We start from the raw sequence: 25,536 nt of genomic DNA, 5'->3' as shown, positions 1-25,536 counted from the left end.
ACTCAAAACCTTCACTATGTAGATGGTGAAATTAAAATGTTTTATATTGTATGTACTTATGACAGTAAAATCAGCCACAGACATATAAAAAGTCCCAGTCATACAAAAAATAAAACATACCTTGATATGCCGTAAAACCATCAGAATGTTAAAGAATACCGTGATACATTTTTGCTCATACTGCCCAGCCCTACTCACAGTATGATGTGACGGTATAAACATAAACATAAGTATTTTACATACATATGAAAATATACAAGCACATATATTAAATACAGCTTTTATTATTCCAACTCCAACTTAACATCTCAGATTCGGATTCCAAAACATCCAGGTTTGTTTCCTCCACAAGTACACTCGATCTGACCCTTTTAAAGCCAAATGGCCGTGTATATTCCCCGCGGATGTAAAATGTGCTTCCTCTTGTGCTCGAATCTCTGTCTTTGTGAGTGTAAAGTGAAGAGTGTGAGGTTACGTAATAACTTATCGATTTTGCTCTTAGCGAGAGATTGAGGTGCAGGGCCTGCGCTCCCCCGAGGAGCCAAACTACGACAACAGGGCCCTCTCCGCCACTCAGCCAGAGCTAAAGGCCTTCAGCCTGCTCACATATCACTTTCACCCGGGGTTAAAGCCACTTTTAACACACGCGTGGACACATACAGATGGACAGATATACACACTGCATGCACACCAGAATACATACAGTACATACATGCTTAAACCGACACGTGAAGATACTAATGTTTATACAGTGTAGAATAGATGCAGCAGTGGTGTTTTTTTTTAATGCCATGCTTATATTCAAGCTCTGGGCTGCAATATATGCTTAATGTTTGCACTAGAATAAACAGGATTGTCAGCAAGCCATTTTAAAAATGCCAAATTGATGACAAAATATTAAAAAATGATCAAATAGCAACCTCCATTATAATTACAATAATGATATTTAAAAACCCTTATTTGTGGTTTTATTATGGTAAATAAGTGTTAATTACTAATGGATTACTCATAGATTGTTGGTTTCATATGATTGCTAAAACCTGTTAATGCATTGCAATATTTTGCCCACCCCGAGCAGCATAAAGCAGCTCTGTGTGGGCATTCACAGTTAATCAGACTGACACACATATCTGGAGAGATGTCTGCGCTGTCCTGGAGGATTGCCTCTGTGCTGGACAGACAGCAAGCAATTACAAAAGAGACAAATGGATGTGTGTGTGTGGGTGGGAGTGTGTGTCCTGTGTGATGGAGAAAGTGAGTAAGCCTGCCAGGGTGTGTGTGCCACTGTGGAGGATGTTTAGACAGGTAAGAGATGACCATGTGAAAGCTAATGTTTTGTCTTCAGGGTTTAAATGACTGAAGAATGAAGGCAGTGTGTGTGTTTGTGTGTCTGTGGAGATGTCGGGATGTGTTAGTGTTGCCGGGGTGGTGAAAGGTAGGGGGTCTTTGTTTTGGAGGATAAGAGGTCACAGAGGTCGCACCTCAGAAAAGTCAGAGGTCAGCTGACCAGCTCATCTATCTTGCAGCCTGGCAGCGAGCTGTCATTGCATTGTGTGAAACACACCGTGTTCAAAAGTTAATATTCACTGAACTGACAGACCTCAGTGACATTGCAAAAATCATGCAGTCACCCTGCAAATGCCTGCTTTTCACAGCAGCATTTCATTTCTTATCCATCCTGTGATGGGGGTTTTATTTCTTCTGTGTATTCAGTTTGCAGAAAAGAAGTTCATCCAAGAGCTGGTAAATCATAATGAATATACAGACCATGTTTTACCCACATGAATTATCAAATAAAGTATTTATAAATAATAATAATAATTCTTCTTATTATATAATGTATAATTTCATAATATTTTATTAATTATTCAGACTAAATATATTTTATTATATTTAACAAAAATATATTTCATAATAAATACAGTATATAATACATACAATTTTTTTTTACAATTATTTACAATAATTTATAGTAGATTCATTTATTTCTTATGTGTATTCAGTTTGCAGATATAAAATATATATTGGTGTATATATATTTCATTATATATTTCATTTTATTGTATTAATTATTTAGAATAAAATATTATATATAACTAAAATATATTTAATAATAAATATACATAATACATTAAAATATAATATAATGTAATATAATATAATATAATATAATATAATATAATATAATATAATATAATATAATATAATATAATAATATGTTTATAAATATTATTACTATATTTTTTATTGGCAGGTACATTTAATGGGTTAACCTAAATAAAACTCCTGAAATTAAACATGAATGATAAAGGTTAAAAAAGGCTTGCACATATAAAGATATATTTTCTGTCAGTATAGATTTGTTTACCATTACAGACTTTGCTACTGTGTATACCACAATACAGTTTAATCATTAGGTCTGTGGTGCAGCCTGTCATAAAACAGTCCGGGTGCTCTTGGTTGGCGCTGAGGTCTAATACACTAGCAAGTTCCTTTGCTTTGCATATTTAAATACGTGAATTGACGTTCCTACAAAGTCAGTTTTTGAGAAACTTCAAGAAAATTTTCTTCCAACCAAATGTTTTTAGGAACTGTTATGAAAATGTCACCACACTATCCAACCAACAAGCTTTAAACAACTTGAACTGAAACTCAGGATTTAAATCAACCTTAAATAATGAAAAACAATATGATTAGCTTACTTCAGCTAAGCTTTATATTAGCACTACCTGAAAAAAACGAAAAATTGTCATCACAATGCAAACACACGTCAAAGGTCAATTGACCAGCTCGTTTATCTTGTAGGCTGGCAGTGAGCTGTCATTGTATTGTGTAAACCACACCACATTCAGAAGAAGCGTCATGACAAAGAACCCTGCTGTCATTAATTAAAACCAGGGGCCTGTGGTCTTTCACCTCATCTATTTAATTTCTCATTTATTCTGGTTTAGCTGGGGAGACATCAACACAGTATGCTGGCAAATAGACATGTGAGTTATGAGTTATGAGTGGTACATGAAATAATTCATACTGTGGAAGGTTCTTGTTACTTCCTGTCTGTATCTAAAACAGTATTTACTAAATAGTTGTTAAAACAGTTTGTCATCTGTCACCTCTGCCCTTTAGCATTCAGTGTCAGCTAATGGGGAAATGTTTCCTGCTGAAATAAACAAACTGGTTTACCCTTTAGTGTTAGCTAGGATAACATTAGCCATAGACTGTAAGGTCAATATTGAGCATACATTTGACAGGTTCTGTTGTAACAAAGCTTTTTTTTATCAATTGAATTAATGATTGCTGTAAAATGTTGTATAATGGCCTTTTAATTCCTTTTAAGTGATTATATTTGACTACAGTTGACTTTTCTGTGCCCAAATAAAATACAATTAGTTTAAATAAACCTTAAGCATTATATTTAGAAAGTCTAGGAAGCTCTGTACAGTTCTCATACAGCAAAGATCATCGTTCATAGATTTTCAGTCCGAAACATCATTTAAAGTCCCAAGCTTTTTGTATTGACAGCTGTCTTTAGGTACAAATCACATGGAACAGTGGTCTCTAAGCCACAGTCAAAAAGAAAACCCAAACCATCATCCTAGGCCTGGGGTATTTTGTCCAGATGGTCCAATTCAGTTCGAAAAGTACTGAAAAGGGTGAATTTGAAGCGTTTGGAACCCAGCTGTCACTGTCCATAGTCAATCGAGCTTTAGATAGACATTGGTATTAATGCTGCCCTTCTATAGACTTGCAAGAATATGTGGACTGTACTGAAAAGTGAAATCTTTGCTGAAAAACCAACAAATTTGAATAAACTTCAGTAATTCTGCCTAGTAAGGTGCTCAAAGATCATCAGCAAAAAGCTTTATGGCTATTAAAAGCGGCCGATCCAGGTAAAGTGACTAAAAATCCCAAGACTGCCAATGACATGCATGTACCTTACAGTGGTATGTGAATGTCTGTAGGTTTGACTCCTGTGTGTTTTTACACCAAGCTAAAACCATTTTTTTTTGTAGATCACAAGTTGTACCTTGCTAAAACATGAAAGGATCTTCCTCAATCAATTACCAATTGTGGCTCTTCGTACACAAAGCTGATCCGCTTATGAACTCGCCTCGTGCAGGTGAAAAGATGCAGTCTCGGCTCTCCTCAACCAGGGAGATCAACATCAATAGAGATGTAGCATATTGCAATTGGGTAATTGGATACACTAAAAAGTCAGGAGAAAAAGGGAGAAAATAACATACTGCATAAACAAATATATATATATATATATACAGTATATATATATATATATATATATATGAGATGAGGTTGTTTATGTGATACCATTTGAAAAGAATGAATAAAGATACACAATACATGATGAATAAATTCCCTTAAACAAACAAAAGCATAGCATGTGTGACTCAAGTACTGCTGACATTCACATAATAAAGAGCTGTAGAGAGATGCAAACATTTGGCTACAAATACAGTATGTAACACTAAATGATAAATCTGCTTCTCTTGTTAGCTTTATGTAGAGCTTCACATTGATAAAATACATCTTAATGTCAGTGAAACCGTCCATGAAGGAGGAAGAGCATTCGTTCTTGTTCTTCCAGGCTGCGATGATTAATGCATCTTAGTTTAGTTAGTTTAGTCATGCTTTTTATTTAATGGGTTTTATTAAGATTGTTTACATGTTGTAAAATGTGTGGCGTGTCCTTGTAAATATGTTCCCACTTACCTTGATAAAAAGAGACTACTACACTGTAAAAAATATGATTGTTTATTTTCTATTGAAAATCGAGCTGTGAGCCAAAGCTTTTTTTTCCATGCATGTTTTTACCTGCCTGATGTTTTTGTTCTCCTGAAGTTGATAGTGTGTGACCTTTTATGGAAAGCTGTTTTTGTTTATCTCTCATTATGGAGCATTTCTCATGATTTAAGTCGGCGTGTAGGTTTATGGCAGCGCCTCATTGGGTCCTTTGTTATAGGAGCTTGTGTGCTGTGGTTTTCCTAAATGACACTCTGAAGCATTTAGTCTGAAAACATGATGTCAGGGAATGAGAAGCAGATGCACCGCCATCGCACTACAGTGGATTTAATTTAGCTTATTGTTTGTAACCCCCCCCCCCCCCCAACCTAACCAAAACCATGTGTTTCTATAGTTTCTATTTATTTATTTATTAGGATTTTAATGTCATGCTTTACACACTGTGGTTACATTCATGACAGGACAGGTAGTTACTGGTTACACAAGATTCATCAGTTCTTCCACAGTCATGGACAATTTTGTATCTCTAATTTACATCACTTGCACGTCGTCACATACATGGGGAGAACATACAAACTCCACAAAGGAAGGACCTGGACCGCTCCACCTGGGAATCGAACCCAGGACCTTCTTGCTGTCAGGCGACAGTGCATTCATGCTTTTCTTTCTACATGATTTGGAAATTTGACTGCTTGGATTTATTTCCTATCATGGTCAGTGACAAGACCTGGCTTGCAGTCTAAGTTCCACTTCATTTCAGATCTGATAATGGGGTTGATGTGTGATGGGATTTATTCAGGGACCTGTGCAGCAATTACAGTTCAAGTCACTATGTACATATACTGTACTTGTAGTAGGCATGTACTGTGTGTTATGACCCATTCCTGTTCAAAAGCTATACACACAGTAATGTTTTATCATTTATTTAATCGTTTAACTTTGTGCCATGGCCTCTTTATTTCCCAGTTCCTCATTATTCATTATAATTAGCTAGAGCTGGTGACTTCTGCATGCCCATAAAAATAGGGCTAGTTTAACTGCACCCATTAAAAATGCATAGAACAGTGGTCTCTGTGCCAAGGTTGGAAAGAAAGAAAGAAAGGAAGGAAGGAAGGAGGGAAGGAGGGAAGGAAAAAATGAAAAAAGAAAGAAAAAAAAAAGAAAGAAAGAAAGAAAGAAAAGAAGAAAGATAAAAGAAAGAAAAGAAAGAAAGAAGGAAAGAAACAAAGAAAGAGAGCAAGAAAAAAGAAAAGAAAGAAAAAAGAAAGAAAGTAGAAAGAAAGAAAGAAAAGAAGAAGGAAAGAAAGAAAGAAAGAAAGAAAGAAAGAAAGAAAGAAAGAAAGAAAGAAAAGAAGAAAAAGGAAGAAAAGAAAGTAAAAAAGAAAGGAAGGAACAAAAGAAGAAAGAAAAAGAAAGAAAGAAAAAAAGACAGAAAGGAAGAAGAAAAAAAAGAAAGAAGGAAAATCAAACCTTCACCTTGTACAGGTAGATGAAATCCAAAAATCCTAGTTTTAATCATATAGACAATGAGAAAGTAATATGTTCTAATTATATAGTCGCAGAAAAATAACATTTATTAAATTATAAGAACTGCCTTGACAAGCATGTTTCCTTCAAGTGTATGTAATCATTTGTTTCATACCAAGCTCCAACCATTTCTTCACAGACGTGTTGAACCATGCTAAAACGTAAAATAACCTCTCCCAATCTGTTACCACAAGGCTGAATGCACAATTCACCAAACCAGCTCCAGTCCAAACCATCAAAGATCAACAGGCTTTATTAATCTCCACCCTATTTCACAGTGATCCATCATTTGTCAATATGAAACCAAACCATGATGATTCACTTCAGGAAGTGTGACTTTACTTCCCTAGAGATTTACACCTCCAGATTTTAGCATTGCACATGTTAATCTTAGGATTGTGTGGCTGCTCAGCTCAGCATTACATTAACAGTTCTTGTGCTAATGTGGCTTTCAAAACAGCTTGGTCATTGGTTGTTAGTGTAGCAACCATGACTGCAATTAGTTCTATTTAATAAGTTTGTGTGTCTACGTGGTTGAGCTGTTACTGCTCCTAAATGTTCCCACTTACAGTTCCAAACTGACTTGGAAGAAAAGCAGTATTCCATAACCGTGCCACCTTAAAAGTCACTGAAGTCTTTATTACGACCATACTTTAATTCACAGCACATGTAAAGTACTACATTTCTCTTATTATTATAATAATAATATTTAAGAAATCCAAATTCAGCACACAAGATGTTTGTGTAGCTAGCTGCTTATCACTAAAAGTGTAAATTTATTTGCACTGTGGCACTGACCGGATCTGGGGATTTAATCCGCTGGCTAATCAATTGGCCTTCAGACCCCATGCTGGGGGAACAGCAGAAATGTGTGTGTGCTAAGTGTTTGTGGGTATGTTAGAGCTAGCCTGAGGGAGCGTGTGGTACAATGGTGAAGGGATTCAGCTGGACTGACACTTTTCTTTTGCCTGGTCACCTCTGTCACGGCTTTAAAGTCACACAAGCAACATGTAATGCTGATGCTGCATGGTCTTAGAGCTGATTAGTTCTGGTTATACGAGGTCTTTGGGTACCCAGACCTTTTGGTTCTTTTATTTCTTTTATTGTGATGAATAACTGGTGACCATCTTTCTTCTTTTATCCAATTCTGCATCTTTCCTTTGATAGCGATGGGCATGATTCAAATCCTGTCTTTAAATATAGTAAAATTCCCTCCAAATATGGTTAATCAACCAAGAATTGATGTTCGAAGTGTGTTTTGATTTGTAAAGGAGTGACACTAGGTGACCAAACGTATGGGGACGCAGTTGTAGGGGCAGTTGTAGCCTAGTGGTTAAGCTACTAGACCAGTAATCAAAAGGTTGGTGGTTCAGGCTGGTTTAGGCCCCACCACTGCCAAGTTGCCACTATTGGGCCCTTAGGCAAGGCCCTTAATCCTCAGTTGCTTAGACAATATACTGTCACAGTACTGGATGAATTGCTGAAAATGTACGCTTTAGGACAGTGGTAGTGGTTAAGGGTAGGTCAGCGGTTAAGGTACTTGAATAGTAATCAGAAGGTTGCTGGTTCAAGCCCAGCCAGGCTGCCAGGTTGCCACTTTTGGGCCCTTAAGCAAGGCCCTTAACCCTCAACTGCTTAGACAATATACTGTCACAGTACTGCAAGGCGCTTTGGATGAAATGTTGAAAATGTAAACGTTTTAGGGCAGTGGTAGCTCAGTGGTTAAGTTACTTGACTAGTAATCAGAAGGTTGTTGGTTCAAGCCCCGCCACTGCCATGTTGCCACTGTTGGACCCCTGGGTAATGCCCTTTACCCTTAATTGCTTAGACAATATACTGTCACAGTACTGTAAGTCACTTTGGATGGAATGCCGAAAACGTAGGGCAGTAGTAGCTCAGCGTTTAAGGTACCTGACTAGTAATCAAAAGGTTTTTGTGGATTTTCTGACAATCTTATTGGTCAAAAATAAACATACAGCAACTATTAATGTGGCTGTGTAGAAAGTCCCATAATGTTTCGGTGCGTTGTCACATGACCTCATAATTAATATTTAATCCCTGTAAGTAATTATGATAGACTGTAACTGGTGACTTTTAGTATCAAGGTCAGGATTATGGCTGACACTACACACAGTTAAGCAAGCTATACATTGCTGTGACATTAAAGATGCCACTGCTTCTGCTTTTACTTGAAACAAGCTTCCTCAGGCTGTGCCAATTTTGGAGCATTTTTTTTTTGCCATTTAATGACCCATCAAAGATCTGGCAGAAGCGAGGGGCCACCCAGATGATTCTGTACAAGCAAAGTTCCATTGGATAATGTTTGGGTTTTTAATCGAATCTCCGTTCCTTGCGGCTGATACTCGGATCATTAGAAACCGGTTAGAATATTATATTTTTGGCAGCTGTAGCAGCCACGTCTTGCCAACACAAATTCGACTGCCAGAAATGAGCATGCTCAGAGCTGGAGGGGTAAATTGCCATGCTCATCTGTGATGTTACATGAGATAAAGGGTTTATTGTTGGGGAAATGAGGGATTGTCTGGGTCTCGTCTTTCTACTATTGGAGCAGTTCAGAAATGCAGGCCTGTATGAGATAAACATCTGTTGGAAATGGGTTTTGTTGGAAATTATTTCTTTAATCATAAAGCATAGAAGTACTTTAACTTTAGGAAAATGCTATCTCCATTCCTGCATTTCAGGCCTGCAACACATTCCAAAAATAGTTGGGACGAGGGCAATTTAGTGCTAGTAATGAGGTGAAAAAACTAAATAATGATGTGATTCCAAACAGGTGATGTAAACAGGTGATTGTAATCATGGTTTGGTACAAAAACAGCATCCAGGAAAGGAGTCTTTGATGAGAAAAAATGATCAGAGGATCTCCAGTTTGTCCACAAATGTGTGAGAAAATGATTAAAATGTGAGAAGGATTGGAAGGGATTTGCATATTTCTCCCTCTACAGTGCATAATGTCATTAAACGATTCAAGGAATCGAGAGGAATTTTAGTGTGTAAAGGCCAAGGGCTCAAGCTTAATCTGAACGCTCGTGATCTTTGATCTCTCAGACGGCACTGCATCAAAAACCACCACTCAACAATAACTGGTATAACCACATGGGTGAGGGATTACTTTGGCAAACCTTTGTCAAGCAGTACAATACAGAGTTACATGCACAAATGCCACTTAAAACTTTACTGTGCAAAAAAAGAAACCTTATGTTAATCATGTTCAGAAGGGGCGTCGACTTCTCTGTTCTCGGAGGCATCTAGGATGGACCATTACACAGTGGAAACGTGTATTGTGGTCAGATGGATCAGCATTCCAGGTCTTTTTTGGAAAAATTGGACGCCGTGACAAAAAGGACCATCCAGACCAAGCCAGGGTCTGTCATGGTATGGGGTGTGTCAGTGCCCTTGGCAAGAGTAATTTACATTTCTGTGATGGCAGCATTAATGCAGAAAAGTACATTGAGAACTAAGAGCAACATATGCTGCCTTTAAGACGTCGTCTTTTCCAGGGACGTCCATGTATTTTTCAACAAGACAATGCAAAACCACCTGCTGCACACATTACAAAGGCATGGCTGCGGAAGAAGAGAGTACGGGTACTGGACTGGCCTGCCTGCAGTCCTGGCCTGTCCCCAATAGAGAACTGTTGCACATGTTAAGACGTGTTTGCAGGAAGAATGGGACAAAATAAAAGCTGAAACACTAAATCACTCGGTCTCCTCGGTGCCAAAACGTCTTTTAAGTGTGGTAAAAAGGAATGGCAACATTACAAAGTGGTAAATGCTTTACTGTCCCAACTTTTTTTGGAATGTGTTTCAGGCCTGAAATGCAGGAATGGATGTTTATTAACAAATGAAATGGAGTTAAAACAGATAAAACATGAAATATCTCAGGTTCATCCTGTCTGCAATCAAATAAAAGTCAAAGTAAATGTAAGAAATTCTTTTTTTTTTTTTTTTTTTGCATTTTCCATGCCGTCCCAACTTTTTTAGATTTGGGGTTATATAAAAACCATTAAAAAAATCCTAATATTGCCTGATGATGTATCGGCTTGGCTCTACATGGACTGCTGGCTAATATAATGAGCTAGAACATCTCTGTAATAATTGAATTTCATCTCTCTTTCTGATTTCCAGCAGCTGACTTTGCTAAAATGCTTCCCCGCTGAGACCCTGCAAGCTGCTACATGTTAATTATTTGATTTGGCTAATTATCTCCGGTGCTACCTGTTTCGTTCCTACTCATTTTCTTCCAGGAGGTGAAGTTCTTGGAACGTACCATTTTGCACGATCTGCACTTCTGCCTCTGTGTCTGTGGGTTTTAGATTCATTCTGCATCCTCTCCAGGTCTCCTTCTCGCTCACGGTGTAAGAGAACGCTAATCTTCTCTTTGTTTCCTGACGAAAAAGCTACTTATCTCTCGCTCGGCCAAGGTAGCTGCCGTGAATGGGTGACTTGTGTGCATGTACAGGGTGCGTTCTTAATCTAACCCCTTCTCTCCTAGATAATGCAGGGGGTTCTGGGTGAATTAGCCTGAACATGATCTCTCTTGAATTACTTAATCCGGCATTTTGGCAATCCCTTGCTTATTTTTTTTCCCCGCGTGTAACATTTTGTACTTTGCACCCGAAGCCACTTTATTTACAGGTTGGCTGGAGGTGTTTGGATGGGCCAGTTGCTATATGAAACTGGATCCCTGCCCTGGTGTGTGGTAGAGTTTTTTTAATGGGGTTTGGTTTCTTATACCCTCCAACCCTCCTTTGTGCTCACAGGCTTGGTTTTTTTTTTTTTTTTTTTTCTTTGGAGCTGGCCGTGCACCTCACCTACAGAAGCAGCCAGATTAAAATGCCTGAAGATATTTGGTCTGTTGTCTGGATTTTTCTTTACTTTACGACGTGTTGCCTCATTTTTTGCAGGCCGATGTGGTCGAAAAAGCATGTGTTGCTATTTTCTTACACAGTCAGCCTAGGCAGCGTTTCAAAAAAAATAATGAATATTTTAAGGGCTATTTGGGTTTGATATTAATTTCGCTGGTGGCCATGCCAACATAAAATTGATTGTCTTGGGTAGGACGCCGTGAGCCAAGAAAAGAATTTGTCCATAATTAGGAGAGTCATAGCTTATAATGACATAGTCAGAGCCAAAAGGGTGGCCAGGGTAACTCCAGGGAATCAAGGTTGGGCCTCAGCTGTCAGAATCTAAAACACATTGTGTTGGCAAAAAGTATTAAAATGAGCAGTCCCTTGACCAATCAGTGTTTCTTTTATGGTCGCATGATTACATAGATTTTCATGGTACCTATAACTCATGGATCACTGGCTCAAAGGTCCAAACCCCTCTATACTTAAACCTGGATGGTAGTGTCCAGGCCTTTTTGTTATCCTTTATTGGGTGACACAGGCTAACTTTGATGTCTGGTTGCCACACTTAGTTGCCACATTATTTAGACATTAGTGACTAAATAATGCCTCTCAGACATTTGGAGGAACAATTAACACACATATTTTGCTTATGCACCCATTAAACTGGTCTTGGTCGCCCCAGGCCACCCTAGTTTTATGTATTATTTACATTTTACATAACAGTATCAGTGCTAGTAACTGATATTGCCAACAGTCAGCTGGTAACTGAGCTGGTTGGTCTCTTTCCAGTAATTGTAATATATGTACTAGTCGCTGGCTTGAAGACTCATCTTATAATTTGAGTCCAATGAGTTGACGTAAAGTCCGATAAGTTGACAAAAGTTATTATATCATGGAGTACATTTCAGGTAACCAAGCTGACTTCCACTAGTTCTAGTTGCTAATGTATGCAAACCAACTCTCTGCATTATTGGCAGGCTTGAATGCTTATAGTGGTAGCTCAGCAGTTCAGGTACTGATCCAGTAATCAGAAGGCTGCTGGGTTAAGCCTCACCATCAACGAGTTGGCAATGTTGGGTCCACGATCAAGGACCTTAATTCTCAATTGCTTGAGTTGTGTTGACTCATAATTGTAAGTCACTTTGTGAGAGTGTATATTGTCTAAGCAATTGAAGGTTAAGGGCCTTGCATAAGGGCCCAATAGTGGCAACCTGGCAGTGGTAAGGCTTGAACCAGCAACCTTTCAATTACTATGCTAAAACTCCCCTAAATGCCGCAAATGTAAATGTTAATGTTATAGCATCACATGTGGCATAATGTACTGAACTGCCAGAACTATATATATGTATGTATGTATCAAATTATATACATTTGTGTCATTTTGTGTCAAGCTCTGGGCTGTAACTGATATGACTGTGACCAAACCTTACATCCCATGAGCTAAAAAATGGTTCCACTTAATATCAGATCCTCAACATATATAGCATAGGCTCCAAGGGAAAAGATTAAAAAAGCAGGGAAGCAGAGCAGCAAAATTTAGGGCATGCTGGTTATAGAGTTTATATTTATAAAGACATTTTCCTATCACTGGCCTGAAATGAGCGGCACAGTGAGGACGTAAAGCGTTCGAGGACACAAAAAATTCTTAAAAAATCATCTTATTTTAACATGCTGTTGTTCTTTCTGTCGGTCTGTATCACTCTAATGGAGTGCTATCGCCGTGCTCTCCCTGCTGCCAGGCTTTCTTTGACTTGGCATAGTGGCATATTGAGATAAATTTGAAAATGGAAATGCCTTGAACAGGGTTGGCTGGGTGAAAGATCACTGACCTTGACGCAGACGTAGCGTCCATTAGGGAATGACAGTAATCGTTCTGTCTTGTGGTGGTTTTGTTGGCATCTTTTGCTTTTCTTGCCAAGTGCTGAATCAGTCAAACATATAAGCTGCTAATGTGCCAGCAAGTAGAAGCTGTGCTGTGCATTGTTGCTGGGGAATAGAGGGAATCAAGAGCAGTTGCACATCTTAAGACGTGTTTGCAGAAAGAATGGAACAAAATAAAAGCTGAAACACTAAATCGCTTGGTCTCCTCTGGGTCAAAATGTCTTTTAAATGTGGTGAAAAGGAATGGCAACAGTAGTAAATTCTTTAGTGTCCCAACCTTTTTTGGAATGCAGGCCTGTAATGCAGGAATGGATGTTTATTAATAAATGAAATGAAGTTGAACATATAAAACATGAAACATTTCAGTTTCATGTTTTGGCAGTTTGGATGCGGGGTTAGGGATAGGGTTAGGGTTAGGGTTGGGTATAACTTAGTGGCTGGTGGTAATGGCATGGTAGCATAGCAGGTAATGTAAAAGCTGGTGCTAGCCATAACAGGTGTTTTAGTTTTGTGCCTCTCTGGGTACTCTGGTTTTGGGTCTGGGTTCGCCAGAGACATGCCAGAATTTGGATTGGCTATTTATTTACATTTTTAGAATTTATCAGACACTTTTATTTAAACCGACTTACAGTACTGTGTCAGTACATTGTCTAAGCAATTGAGGGTTAAGGGTCTTGCTTGGCAATCTGGCAGTGGTGGGGCTTGAACCAGCGACATTTAGATTACTAGTCCAGTACCGTAACCACTAGGCTACAACTGCTACTGCTATTCTTAGTTGCAATTAAGAATGAACAATTTAGTTAGTAAATAAATGTGTAAAATGCCCCGCAATGTAGTCTGACCCTGTCCAATGTTCATTCCTACCCTGCAGTATTTCCATTATAGGCTCCAAACCCACCACAAGTTCTTTAGTTACACATTTGCATCTATTGAGGGTTCCATGTGTGCTAATTTACATGTTTGCCAACCATCCCAGTTGGTCGCTAGCAAGCTTACTATCTCTGTATCAATAAACCATAAAAATGTAAATGATTTTTAGAATGTGTAAACATAAAATGTCATTTTGGCCTCAGACAAAAGGCTAGTCTGACTGAAAATGATGTCCAATTATTTAAGTAATGATTACAAAAAGTGCCAAGTGTACCAAGCATGATAATCATCGCTTACATTAAAATGCTAGCATAAACAGTGGGAGCCAAACATTGTTGTGCTTTTAATCAATGATGTTCATTCATGCGTTGTGAAAGTCTTGACCGAGCACATTAACATTAACTTAATTCTTATTATTTCCATGTTAGATGAACTGTAGAAAAGGCATCTCCTGTTAAAAGCCACCTGAGTACAAACGTTTGCCAATCAGTGGAAGTTTATCTGACAGAGAAAAATAACAGCAAAGGTTCCAGCCTGCCATATCTGGACATTAGAAAAAATTTTCATCCATAACCAGGGCTCTAGAGTGCGACCAGTTTGGTCGCACATGCGACCTAATTTCTCAATGGTGCGACTAAAAAAAATCTCAGGTCGCACCGGTGCGACCAGGCTTCCGAGGAAAAAAAAAAAACAACAGACACACATTAGGCCAATATCATGGTCTAAACCAATCAGAGATAGTGAAGGGCGGGACAATATTCTAGCGGTGATATGTAAGCAACATTCAGCTCAGCCAATCAGAATGCAGCACCCGGTTTATACATGTGCGTTCGGATGTTCTGCAGTAAGTTTAGTTTTGTATATGAGACTCGCTGGATGTCCCCAGAATGGAAGTTCGGGTTCTGGAGCTAGGCAGTCTAAAGTGTTGTAATGCTCACCGAAGCCTTAATTCCCACACCTCCACCACCGCACAGCAAAAGACCCGTTACATCCCCACCGGACAGCGGCTAGGTGAGCCGACCCTCTAGTAGCAAGGGGCTAATGCTAGCGATAAAGTGCGATGATAGCGAAAGTAAAAACACGACAATATTTTCGTTAATAAAATATAAAAATAACTAAAAGACCATAATATATTAGAATACATGTAGTCAAAATACACAGTGAGTGCACCGCAAGCGATTTTGGGAATCTGTGTAAAAGATTCAGTAAAGCCGATAATATAATGCACTGCATTTAACATTACACTCTAACACTCTAGAGCCCCATACACACACACACACACACACACACACATATATATATATATACATATAATTTTAAATATACACACACATATAAATAGATATACACACATACATACACATTTACTCTATTATTATTTTTATAATTTTTATAAAAAAGAATTGCTATAATTAGACTATAATACTATAATTAACTGTAAAGAGCATGGGAAGACAGTGGCCGGCAATAGTGTATTTGTGACTGGTTCTAATACATTTTGAATTGAAAGGCTGAAAAAGCACAATGCATCTATAAAACACATTACATGCGGCGATAAATGCACTGCCCAAGTGTCCCCTCTCCCCACTGCCTTTCAGTGGCAGGCAGTAGCAAACAGATCATCAGACGAGGCCATGTTGACCAGATTGTTAGTTAATTACAAGTCAATATTGCCTGTATGGACAGTGAGTAAAAAAAAAAAAAAAAAAAGTGAACCTGTAAAACTGCGGTGTTAAATGCGATGCAGTCGAAAATTTGGGTGCACCTAACTTTTGTGCTGGTGCACCTAAGAAAAAAAGTTAGGCGCACCAGTGCAACCAGTGCAAAAAGTTAGTCTAGAGCCCTGATAACGGTCACAGGAAACGATCTGTCAATCTGTCATAAAATGCTAGTACAGCCCAGAAGGCTCATCCATCCAGCATCCTTTTTTTTCCATCATGAAAACCTTCCTTTGTTCTCTGATTTACACTTGGCATGAATTTGGATTCCACTCAAGAACGATGAGAAAGTGGCAAATTGCACACAAAAAGCACTAAACCGGTATCTTAGCACCATTCTTTTAGCAAGAGTGTTCGTCGCAGATAGCGCTTCTTTGTCTTACAGACTGTCTCGGCATGCGAGACATTTATATCGTTAGGAGCCAAGTCTTGCTTCTCTCTGGAGTGGGACGATTGTGAGGGTTTTCTATTCTGTCATGGGTTTGAATGGGAAAATCCTGACTGAGACTCTCATGTCTGCATGATGCAATAAGGACTATTAGAGGGATTAGAATAGATACGAGGTTTCGTCCAGGAATGCTAAAGCTCATCTAATTCTGTCTGATCTGTTTCTGCATGATTCACTTTTTTATTCATGTTTTTGTGCTTATTTTGCACTTATTTGGTAATCGTTTATAAGCCTGATGTGAGAAATTGCAGAGCAACACTTGTACTGAGTGGTGTTTTTGTCATCATTTGTCTTTATTAGCTTCTGTAGCATTCATGGCCACATATCCTATCAATCTTAAAATACTGGATATTTACACCGATCAGCCACAACATTAAAACCACCTCCTTGTTTCTACACTCACTGTCCATTTTATCAGCTCCACTTACCATATAGAAGCACTTTGAAGTTCGACAATTACTGACTGTAGTCCATCTGTTTCTCTACATAATTTTTAGCCTGCTTTCACCCTGTTCTTTAATGGTCAGGACCCCCACAGGACCACCACGGAGCAGGTATTATTTGGGTGGTGGATCATTCTCAGCACTGCAGTGACACTGACATGGTGGTGGTGTGTTAGTGTGTGTTGTGCTGGTATGAGTGGATCAGACACAGCAGTGCTGCTGGAGTTTTTAAATACCGTGCCCACTCACTACCTAGTTGGTCCACCTTGTAGATGTAAAGTCAGGGACAATCGCGCATCTGTTGCTGCTGTTTGAGTTGGTCACCTACGGGTCGCTGTTGGCTGGATATTTTTGATTGGTGGACTATTCTCAGTCACGCAGTGACAGTGAGGTGTTTAAAAACTCCAGCAGTGCTGCTGTGTCTGATCCACTCATACCAGCACAACACACACTAACACACCACCACCATGTCAGTGTCACTGCAGTGCTGAGAATCATCCACCACCTAAATAATACCTACTCTGCAGTGGTCCTTGGAGAGTCCTGACCATTAAAGAACAGCATGAAAGGGGGCTAACAAAGCATGCAGAGAAACAGATGGACTACAGTCAGTAATTGTAGAACTACGAAGTGCTCCTATATGCTGATCAGTGTATTTCTCAATGGTCAATGACTGTTAATGGTAGTAAATAAAGCCTGGGTTGTCTATAAACAGTTACATTCGTGCTTCCTGCGTTAGCTTGTTCTATCAGCTTTGCTTCTTGATTGTAGACTGACAAAAACCCTTCATTAAATTGTTAATATGATGATTTTCCAATCCAGAAGAAATTCATAATGTCAGCTTGGTGTATAATTCCATCTACTTCTTGTTATGCATCATGTTCTTGAGTAAATCTTGCCGCATTTGGTCACAGAGTGCTAATAATTATATGCTAGCAAAGATTACCAAGACGATTATGCAAACAGATGATTTTGGCTTTGTTTTTCTTACAAATAAAGCTGTCAGGAGGTTGCTTGCTAGGCTATCATCCATCATTTCTGGGGTATGTTAGCATAAGAATGGTTTATTGTTAATAGCTAGCCATGCCAAGCGCTGTGTTTGTGCCTATAGGCAGGCCTGCAGAAATGCCCGTGTTTGTACATGTCAGTCCGGAGTGAAGTGAATAAATGTGAAGGAGAGGAAGATTGACGTCTTTAAGATGATCCTATCTTCAGCCCACACTTTGATTTAAAGGCTAATTTGCTGCCAAGTTGCTTGTGTAAACATCAAAGATTCCTGGGCTCCTCAGACGCTCCCATAAACACACCTTGATGGCACGAACATAAAAATAAACCAGCCCTGCTAAGAGCTTGTGAAAAAACGGGGTGTCAGCGGGTTAAGAGCCCTCCTGTTTTGGTGATTTGTGACAGCGCTAATCTTAGCATGTTAGCAAGGGAGCTGCGGAGAGACTGTGGTCAGGGCTTAAGTCCTCAGCTCATGTTGGATCAAGCTCTCCTGCCGGGGCTCGGACACTCGGACAGGGCTGAAGCATATAGCGGATCAGCAGAAGCCCCGGGCTGATTGATTATCAACTATTTAAATTGATTTAGGTTAAATTTTTTGGAAGATTGATTTATGTTTTATTTATTAATTTATTTTTAATTTGGTGCTGCTATTTCTTATATTTAATGATATTCTTTACTGGAATAAGGGATGCAAGAAATATTAACCAACCAACAAACAAATAAACAAACAAACAAATAAATAAATAAATATTAGTAAGACAATGTTTATTGCTGGCAATGCTCTTTTCCATAGACTGATAATAATAATAATAATAATAATAATAATAATAATAATAATAATAATAATAATAACAATAATAATGATAATAATAATAATAATAATAATAATAATAATGATAATAATATTAAAATAATAACAATGTTAATAATAATAAAATAATAATAATAATAATAATAACAATTGCTTTTTCTTCCTTACAAACAAACAAGCAAGCAATTAAATAAATAAATAAATATTAGATAATGTAAAATAGTAAAATAATGTTTACTGCTAGCAATAGACTGATGATGATAATGATGATAATAATAATAATAATAATAATTAATAATAATAATAATAATAATGGTTTTGTCTGTCTTACAAAAGAACAAGCAAGCAATTAAATAAATAAATTTAATTAATGAATAAATGAATGAATTAATGAATTAATAGCACAAATATCAGTAAAATAATGTTTACTGCTGGCAATGCTCTATTCAATAGACTGATAATAATAATAATAATAATAAATGGAAAATAAATAATGAAAATAAATAAACCAAAATAAAAAAATATATTGTTAAAACACATGCAAAAAAACAAACAAACAAAAAAAAAACGTACCAGTAAAATAATGTGACTAGTAAAAATACAGCAATATCATTAGTCTCGACAGGTATCATGCCTGACACTTTAATTCATCTTTATTGAAGTTCTGTATTACAAATAAAATTAATAATTTTGATAATGCATCACATGATAATCATTTAAAAAATACCTTATCAGCACAGCAATTTTTTGTATGTTTTATTTGGACCATCTGCCTAGCCATAATTAATTAATAAAAAAAAAAAAGCAAAGAAAGAGTCCAATTATCAAGACAAATAAACAGATGTTCAGTCATGAGGCAATTATTTATTACTAAATGTAAATTTTTATTGAATTAATAAAACACCAATTGTATAATAAACCCGATACTAAAAGCTTGAAGCTTTAATCACCGTCATGTATTTTTCTGTTTCCCATCCCTCAGACTCAGCTTTAGGTCCTGCTTTCAATTACCAGCCTTTGCAGGTTCAAAATACCCCAGATAAAATCGCATCTCTTTCTCCTTTAGCAACCAGAGAGCGCTTTTATTCAGCCCGGCCGTGCCAGGCGCCAACTCTGAGCTAAATAGACAGTGACAAGGCTTTTATGTAGCTGAAATAGGTATACTTTGCCCCTCCTAAACCCCCATTTTCAATGCCGAGGTGTTAAAAAGGAGAAATGGGCAAAGCCTCTGGCATACAAGAGGTATTTTTTTCTTTTCTAAAACTGTTGTGAAGAAAAATAAATACAAATCTTAAAATCACTGCAGGTTCACTATTTGACTGTAAAAGCAATGTCCTTAGTAATAATCATTAAACACATAGCAGTGCATGAAATCTACAAATAACCATTATGGAGATGCGGGCGTGTTCATGGCTTTACAAGAAAGCGAAGGGGTCGGGTTCTCCCGAGCAGCTGGCGGATGCATGTGTGAGTATTTGTGGATTAGCTTTACTTGAATGTGAGTAAATGCCTGACCAGAATAGCGCATTTCTGTCTGAGCTGTGATGAGAAGGTGCACAATAAAAAGGTAAATTCAATAAATTAAATAAAAAATCATTTAAAAAGTGTAAAAAATGAATAAATAAATTAACACCAAGCTTGACCTGTCTTAACCCTTCATTTTATACAGTTTTTTACTCGTGGCAGTTTTGGAATAATAAAAAAATAATAATAATAATAAAAAAGAAAAGAAAATAATAAAAATATAAATTAATAATAATAATAATTATAATAATAATAATTATTATTATTATTATTGTTATTACTTCATTATTATTATTGTTGTTTTTATTTTTTTTATTATTATTATTATTGTTGTTTGTTATTATTATTATTTTTACTGGTTCAAAGCTATCCATCCAACTAACATTATTCATTTTACAGTGTAAACATTTCTATGATGTCCTTTTATTTGTTGCATGTCCTGCTAATTCATTGGTTATTTCTTCTAATTGACTACAGCTGGGTGTCCATATAATTACGGCTAGTTTGCCAGCACACATTAAAAATAGTAGTGGATGTGGTGTTTGCCAAGGTCACAAAGAAAATTCTATTTGCTACCTCATATAATTCAAATATCCAGAAATTCAGGTTTGCTATGAAATAGAAGCTGCTGGAACAGATTAACTGCCTACAGCCAAGCAGGCTTTTTATTATCATGAGCTTAGAGACTGCAATAGAACAAATCTGCCTGTGCTTCTAATTTTGATATGTTGATATACTACATATATAACTATTTAACTTTTTAATAAGCAAAAGTATATAGACATCTGACTTTGAGCTTGTTGGACCATGGACCATAATATATGGCTAATATAAAGTCAATGATGCTTTCCTACAAAGCCAAAAATGGACCAGCCCCAAGCTACTTTAGAGAACTAATGATTACTAAGCAATTAAGCTGAGAACTGTACTTACTAACATTCTTGTGTATTTCTATATTTAAGAGTAAGACAAAAATGGAAAATTTTATTATTAAGTACAACCCTGAATATGAGTAGCTTTGTGGAGAGCAACTAAATTCATTTTGTCTGATTTTAAAATTGTTATAAGCTTGGCGATGTGACGTCATGCATCTCGTGACTTTGGTAAGATGACTATTGTGTGCATACTGCACACTTGTGTACTGAAAGAGGCAGTTGTAGCCTAGTGGTTAGAGTACTGGACTAGTAAGCAGAAGGTTGCTTGTTCAAACCCCACCACTGCCAGGTTGCCACTGTTGGGCCCTTGAGCAAGGCCCTTAACCCTCAATTGCTTAGACTGTATAATGTAAGTCGCTTTGGATAACAGCGTCTGCTAAATGCTGAAAATGTAAATGAAAGAGCTTACTGCTGTACCGGATGAGCAGTGCTCACTGCCTCCAATCTACTATGTACTGTTTAAGCATGTGATTTCAGATGCAGCCACGTCTTTATAGACCTTGCTTTGTTCAGAACAGGAAAGGACCTTTTCCAACCTGTTGCCACAAGTTGGAAAGATCTGATTTATTAATTTTTTATGGCACAGATTTCATACACCTGTTACTAATGGGTGTGGCAGAGGCACCTGAGCTTGTGTGTCGTTTGCTTGGAATCACCCAAACTGCACCTCAGACACCTTGCAGATCCTTTCCCAGATTTGGTTTCAGACATGGCGTTTAAGTTTTGTTCAGATTTTGGAATGGAACGTCTGTTATGTTTAATAAGCACAAGCTTAGCATGACGTGCTTTTGCACTGAATGCTGGGATTGTCTTCATGGCTAAGAAAGCATCGAATGCTCCCTCGTTATTCAGTCAGATTATCGCTTCAAATTAAGGCGCCTCAGTGGGAAGCATTTTAAGGCATATAAGAAGTAAGCTCCGCCTCTTCTCCAGGATAGGCCCAGTGATTGGTGACGCCACTGCCGAGGCACTACAATCTATTTGCTGCTCCTTTCCCAGGTTTTGTTTCAGACATGGCGTTCAAGTTTTGTTCATATTTTGGAATGGAACGTCTGCTATGTGTAATAAGCACATGCTTAGCATGACATGCTCTTGTTTAGTAACTGAATTCCATTCAGGTTGAGCGCATTGATGTTACGTTTCTTTTATTTGAAAAGTACAATGTCTGCTACTTTTTCTGTCTATCTATTTCCTCGGCTGCTCCCATTAGGGGTCGGCGTCGGACCGTGATCCGCATTATTGATTTGGCACAGTTTTTATGCCGGATGCCCTTCCTGACACAACCCTCCGTATTTATCCGGGCTTGGGACCGGCACTACAATGCACTGGTTTATGCATCCTAGCGGCTAGGTATCTATAGGACAATTCAATATCTCCAATTAGCCTGGCTGCATGTTTTTATACTGTGGGAGGAAACCCACGCAGACACGGGGAGAACATGCAAACTCTGCACAGAAAGGACCCGAACCGCCCCACCTGGGGATCGAACCCAGAACCTTCTTGCTGTGAGGCGACAGTGCTACCCACTTAGCCGCCCTTCTAGAACTTTTTCTCTTGGCCTGATAAAGTAAATTGGCGGTGTAAATGACTCACTGTCATTGAGACGTGGGGGAGAGATTTGCGCTGGGCCTCCGGCTATCCGGCCCTAATTTCAGCTTCATCTCTGATCCGGGCTGCCTGCAGGACGTCCTTTTTTCCTCATTTTAAAGCTGAATGCTGAATTAATCCCTTTAAGTTGCCTATTTTTGACATTAACCTTGCCTTTGTTTGTACCCGACTTGGAGGACATTTGTCTCTTTCACCGAAATGTAAAAAATGGTTATTTAAAAATAAACCTGCAGCGGGGGGAATGATCTGATCAGTACTGAATAAAGAAAAGGAAGGTCTGCTCGGCTTCCTGCTCATGTTGTTTTTTTCTGAGTGTTCATGATGCCGACGGGTCGGTTTGATTCAAACACCAGCTGTTGTAAGATGTGAACACAAGCTCAGATCTGTTCTGCCCTGCCTTCTTTCATATCAGCTCAACTGTGAAAGTGCCTATAACTCTCTCTCCTCTCTCTCTTATTCACATTCTCTCTTACATTGTCACGTTTTTCCTTTTCGTTTCAGCTTGTGGTCGCGGCTTTTACAAGTCCTCGTCGCAGGATCTGCAATGCTCCCGATGTCCCGCCCACAGTTATAGCGACAGAGAGGGATCCTGGAGATGCGAATGTGAGGACGGGTACTACAGAGCGCCCTCTGATCCCCCCTCCTATGCCTGCACCAGTAAGTCAGACAGACGTATTATATTTGTTGTAGCTTTTTCAGGACCAGCTCTGATCCCTAGAAGGATCTTGTCTGGGAAAGTCTTTGCAAAAGTTGGCAGTAAGTGGGTTTACTTTTATGGAGAGGTGGTTACTTTCTAAAACTGCTTCCATATTAAAACAGACAAGTTTAATCCCTTACAGAAGTAACCGTGCTTCAGACTCGAGTACAGAAACAGATTCTTCAAAAGATATGATTCAGAAATAGACTTACTGTTGGATTTAGTTCTCTCAGAGTCTTTCTTTTTATTCCTAGTGTTAGTAATTGCATGACGTGGATAGCAGTCATGTTACTTTTGACAGAATGGTCTTGATTCTGATTCCTAAACACACAGCACTGGAGTGCTTTAAAATGTTTGTGACCCCGCCACATTCCCACTGCTTACCTAGGGAAAAGACTGTAAGCTGTAAGCTCCGCCTCATCTCCAGGATCTGCCGTGGTGACTGATTGACTCACTCATTGACTCACTCACTGACTCATTCACTCACTCATTCATTCACTACTCACCCACTTACTGACTCACTCACTCACTGACTCACTCACTTATTGACTCACTCACTCATTTATTCACTACTCACCCACTTACTTTCTTACTCACTCACTGATTCACTCACTCAGTCATTCACTCACTACTCACCGACTTACTTACTGACTCACTCACATACTGACTCACTTACTTACTAACTCACTCACTTACTGACTCACTCACTTATTGACGCACTCACTCACTTACTCATTCATTCACTACTCACCTACTTACTTACTGACTCACTCACTGACTGCTATGATCTATTCGCTGCCCTTCGGTTGAGTCTTTGGGCGAAACAGGGCTCAAGTTGTCGATTCCCTTGGGAGAGATGACGGCACATCAAAGCGCCTGAGAGTGCAAATACTAATAATAATACTAATAACATAACATTGATAATAATAGTAATCTCCTGTGACCCCATGCTCATGTCAGATGACCTATGTGGTGTCCTGACCCCATGGGTGAGAACCTCTATGGAATTCGGTGATTTTTTAAAGCTATTTATCAGACACCTTTATCCAAAGCGACTTACAATACTTGGCAGTATACAGTCTAAGCAATTGAGGGGTAAAGGCCTTGCTTGGCAGTGGTGGGACTTGAACCAGCGACCTTCTGATGACCTTCTATTAGTCCAGTACCTTAACCACTAGACTACAACTGCCACTTCAGACACCTATGTTTATGACATGCGAACATTGTTTACACAGCACACGGGAGTGAATTCCCGGCTGCTTTCCAAACCACGTCCTATTTATAACCCTTGAGCTGATGATATGCTATTTTTTAAAATATATGCCAGATTATTTAAAACCCAGACCATCTCTGGTGAACCCAAAACCTTTAATTTGTCCAATATGTCATTACAATTGTGAACACTAATGTTGCTCCTCGCTCCGACTCTCTCTCTCTGTATAATTTCTGTCGGGTAGCTAATGAACAGAGGGCCAATTTGCTGTTTTCCGTCAAATTACATTGCAATTAGTGTCAGCAATGGAAGCCACGGGTCCCGGACGCTCCTTCCCACCTCTCGGTTCCTGTCCTCCCTCCCCTCGTTCCTCTCTGTTTGCCCGACCCCCACCCCCCACCCCCACCCCCCAACTTTCATTTGTTCCGGCGAGTGCCGCAATTACGCTCCAGCCATTGATGACTTGTTTACACAGTCGCGTCGGGCAGAGCGGGAGAGTGAGGCAGGCGGGGAGGCTGCTGTTGGCTTGTTAATCCAGTACAATCAGATTTATTCATGGAGAACCTTTCCCCATAAGCGAGCCATTGAGGTCAGGGTCACAGTGGGTCTGAGCCTCCTGGAAACACTGTGGGACAGTGTACACAGATCTGCCAAAACCCACTTACACCTTCGCCCTCTGACTCTCAAATCAATTTTGTGTGGAAGGAAACCGGAACAAAGCTTACATTTACATGTAGAGAACATGCCAAAGTTCTTCCGCACAGTGGGTAGAAGCAAGTATTGAATCCAGAACCTTGTTGCTGAGTGACACCTACTTTTCCAGCTGGGCCACCTTGCCACCACCACTGTCTGATTCATTCATTCATTTGCACTAACCACTTCATCCTGGTCAGAGCCACAGTGGGTCCAGGCAGGGACACACCCAGGACCGGACACCATTATTGCCGGGCAACACCCTAGTAGCAGTTTGGAGCAGGCAATCCACCTTCTGCATGTTTTTGGACCTTATTTAATCATTCATTTGCACATAATGATTTATCCTGGTCAGAGTCACAGTGGGTCCTGTGGACAGAGCACCAGTGTAACATTGAGCAACACACTCACTTTCTCATTTACTGACAGTAAGTGAGTCAGTGACTCACTCGCTCACTCACTGACTCACTCACTAACTCACTGACTCACTCACTGACTAACATATTGACTCACTGACTCACTTACTCACTGA

At 38.8% G+C, this 25,536-nt stretch overlaps 1 protein-coding gene across 2 annotated transcripts in view; it reads left to right on the top strand.

The window, feature by feature from the left end:
• The window catches only part of epha7 (eph receptor A7), a 125,552-nt gene that overhangs the window by 17,172 nt on the left and 82,844 nt on the right, over positions 1-25,536 (top strand). For both annotated transcript variants that reach the window (XM_063001847.1, XM_063001846.1), the window contains exon 4: positions 22,903-23,058. In XM_063001847.1, the coding sequence (XP_062857917.1) occupies positions 22,903-23,058 (156 nt within the window). The remainder of the gene's footprint in view (positions 1-22,902; positions 23,059-25,536) is intronic.

Source organism: Trichomycterus rosablanca, chromosome 9, assembly GCF_030014385.1.
Source record: "Trichomycterus rosablanca isolate fTriRos1 chromosome 9, fTriRos1.hap1, whole genome shotgun sequence".
In the NCBI taxonomy this organism is placed as follows: Eukaryota; Metazoa; Chordata; class Actinopteri; order Siluriformes; family Trichomycteridae; genus Trichomycterus; species Trichomycterus rosablanca.
This window is presented reverse-complemented; position numbering and strand designations above follow the sequence as displayed.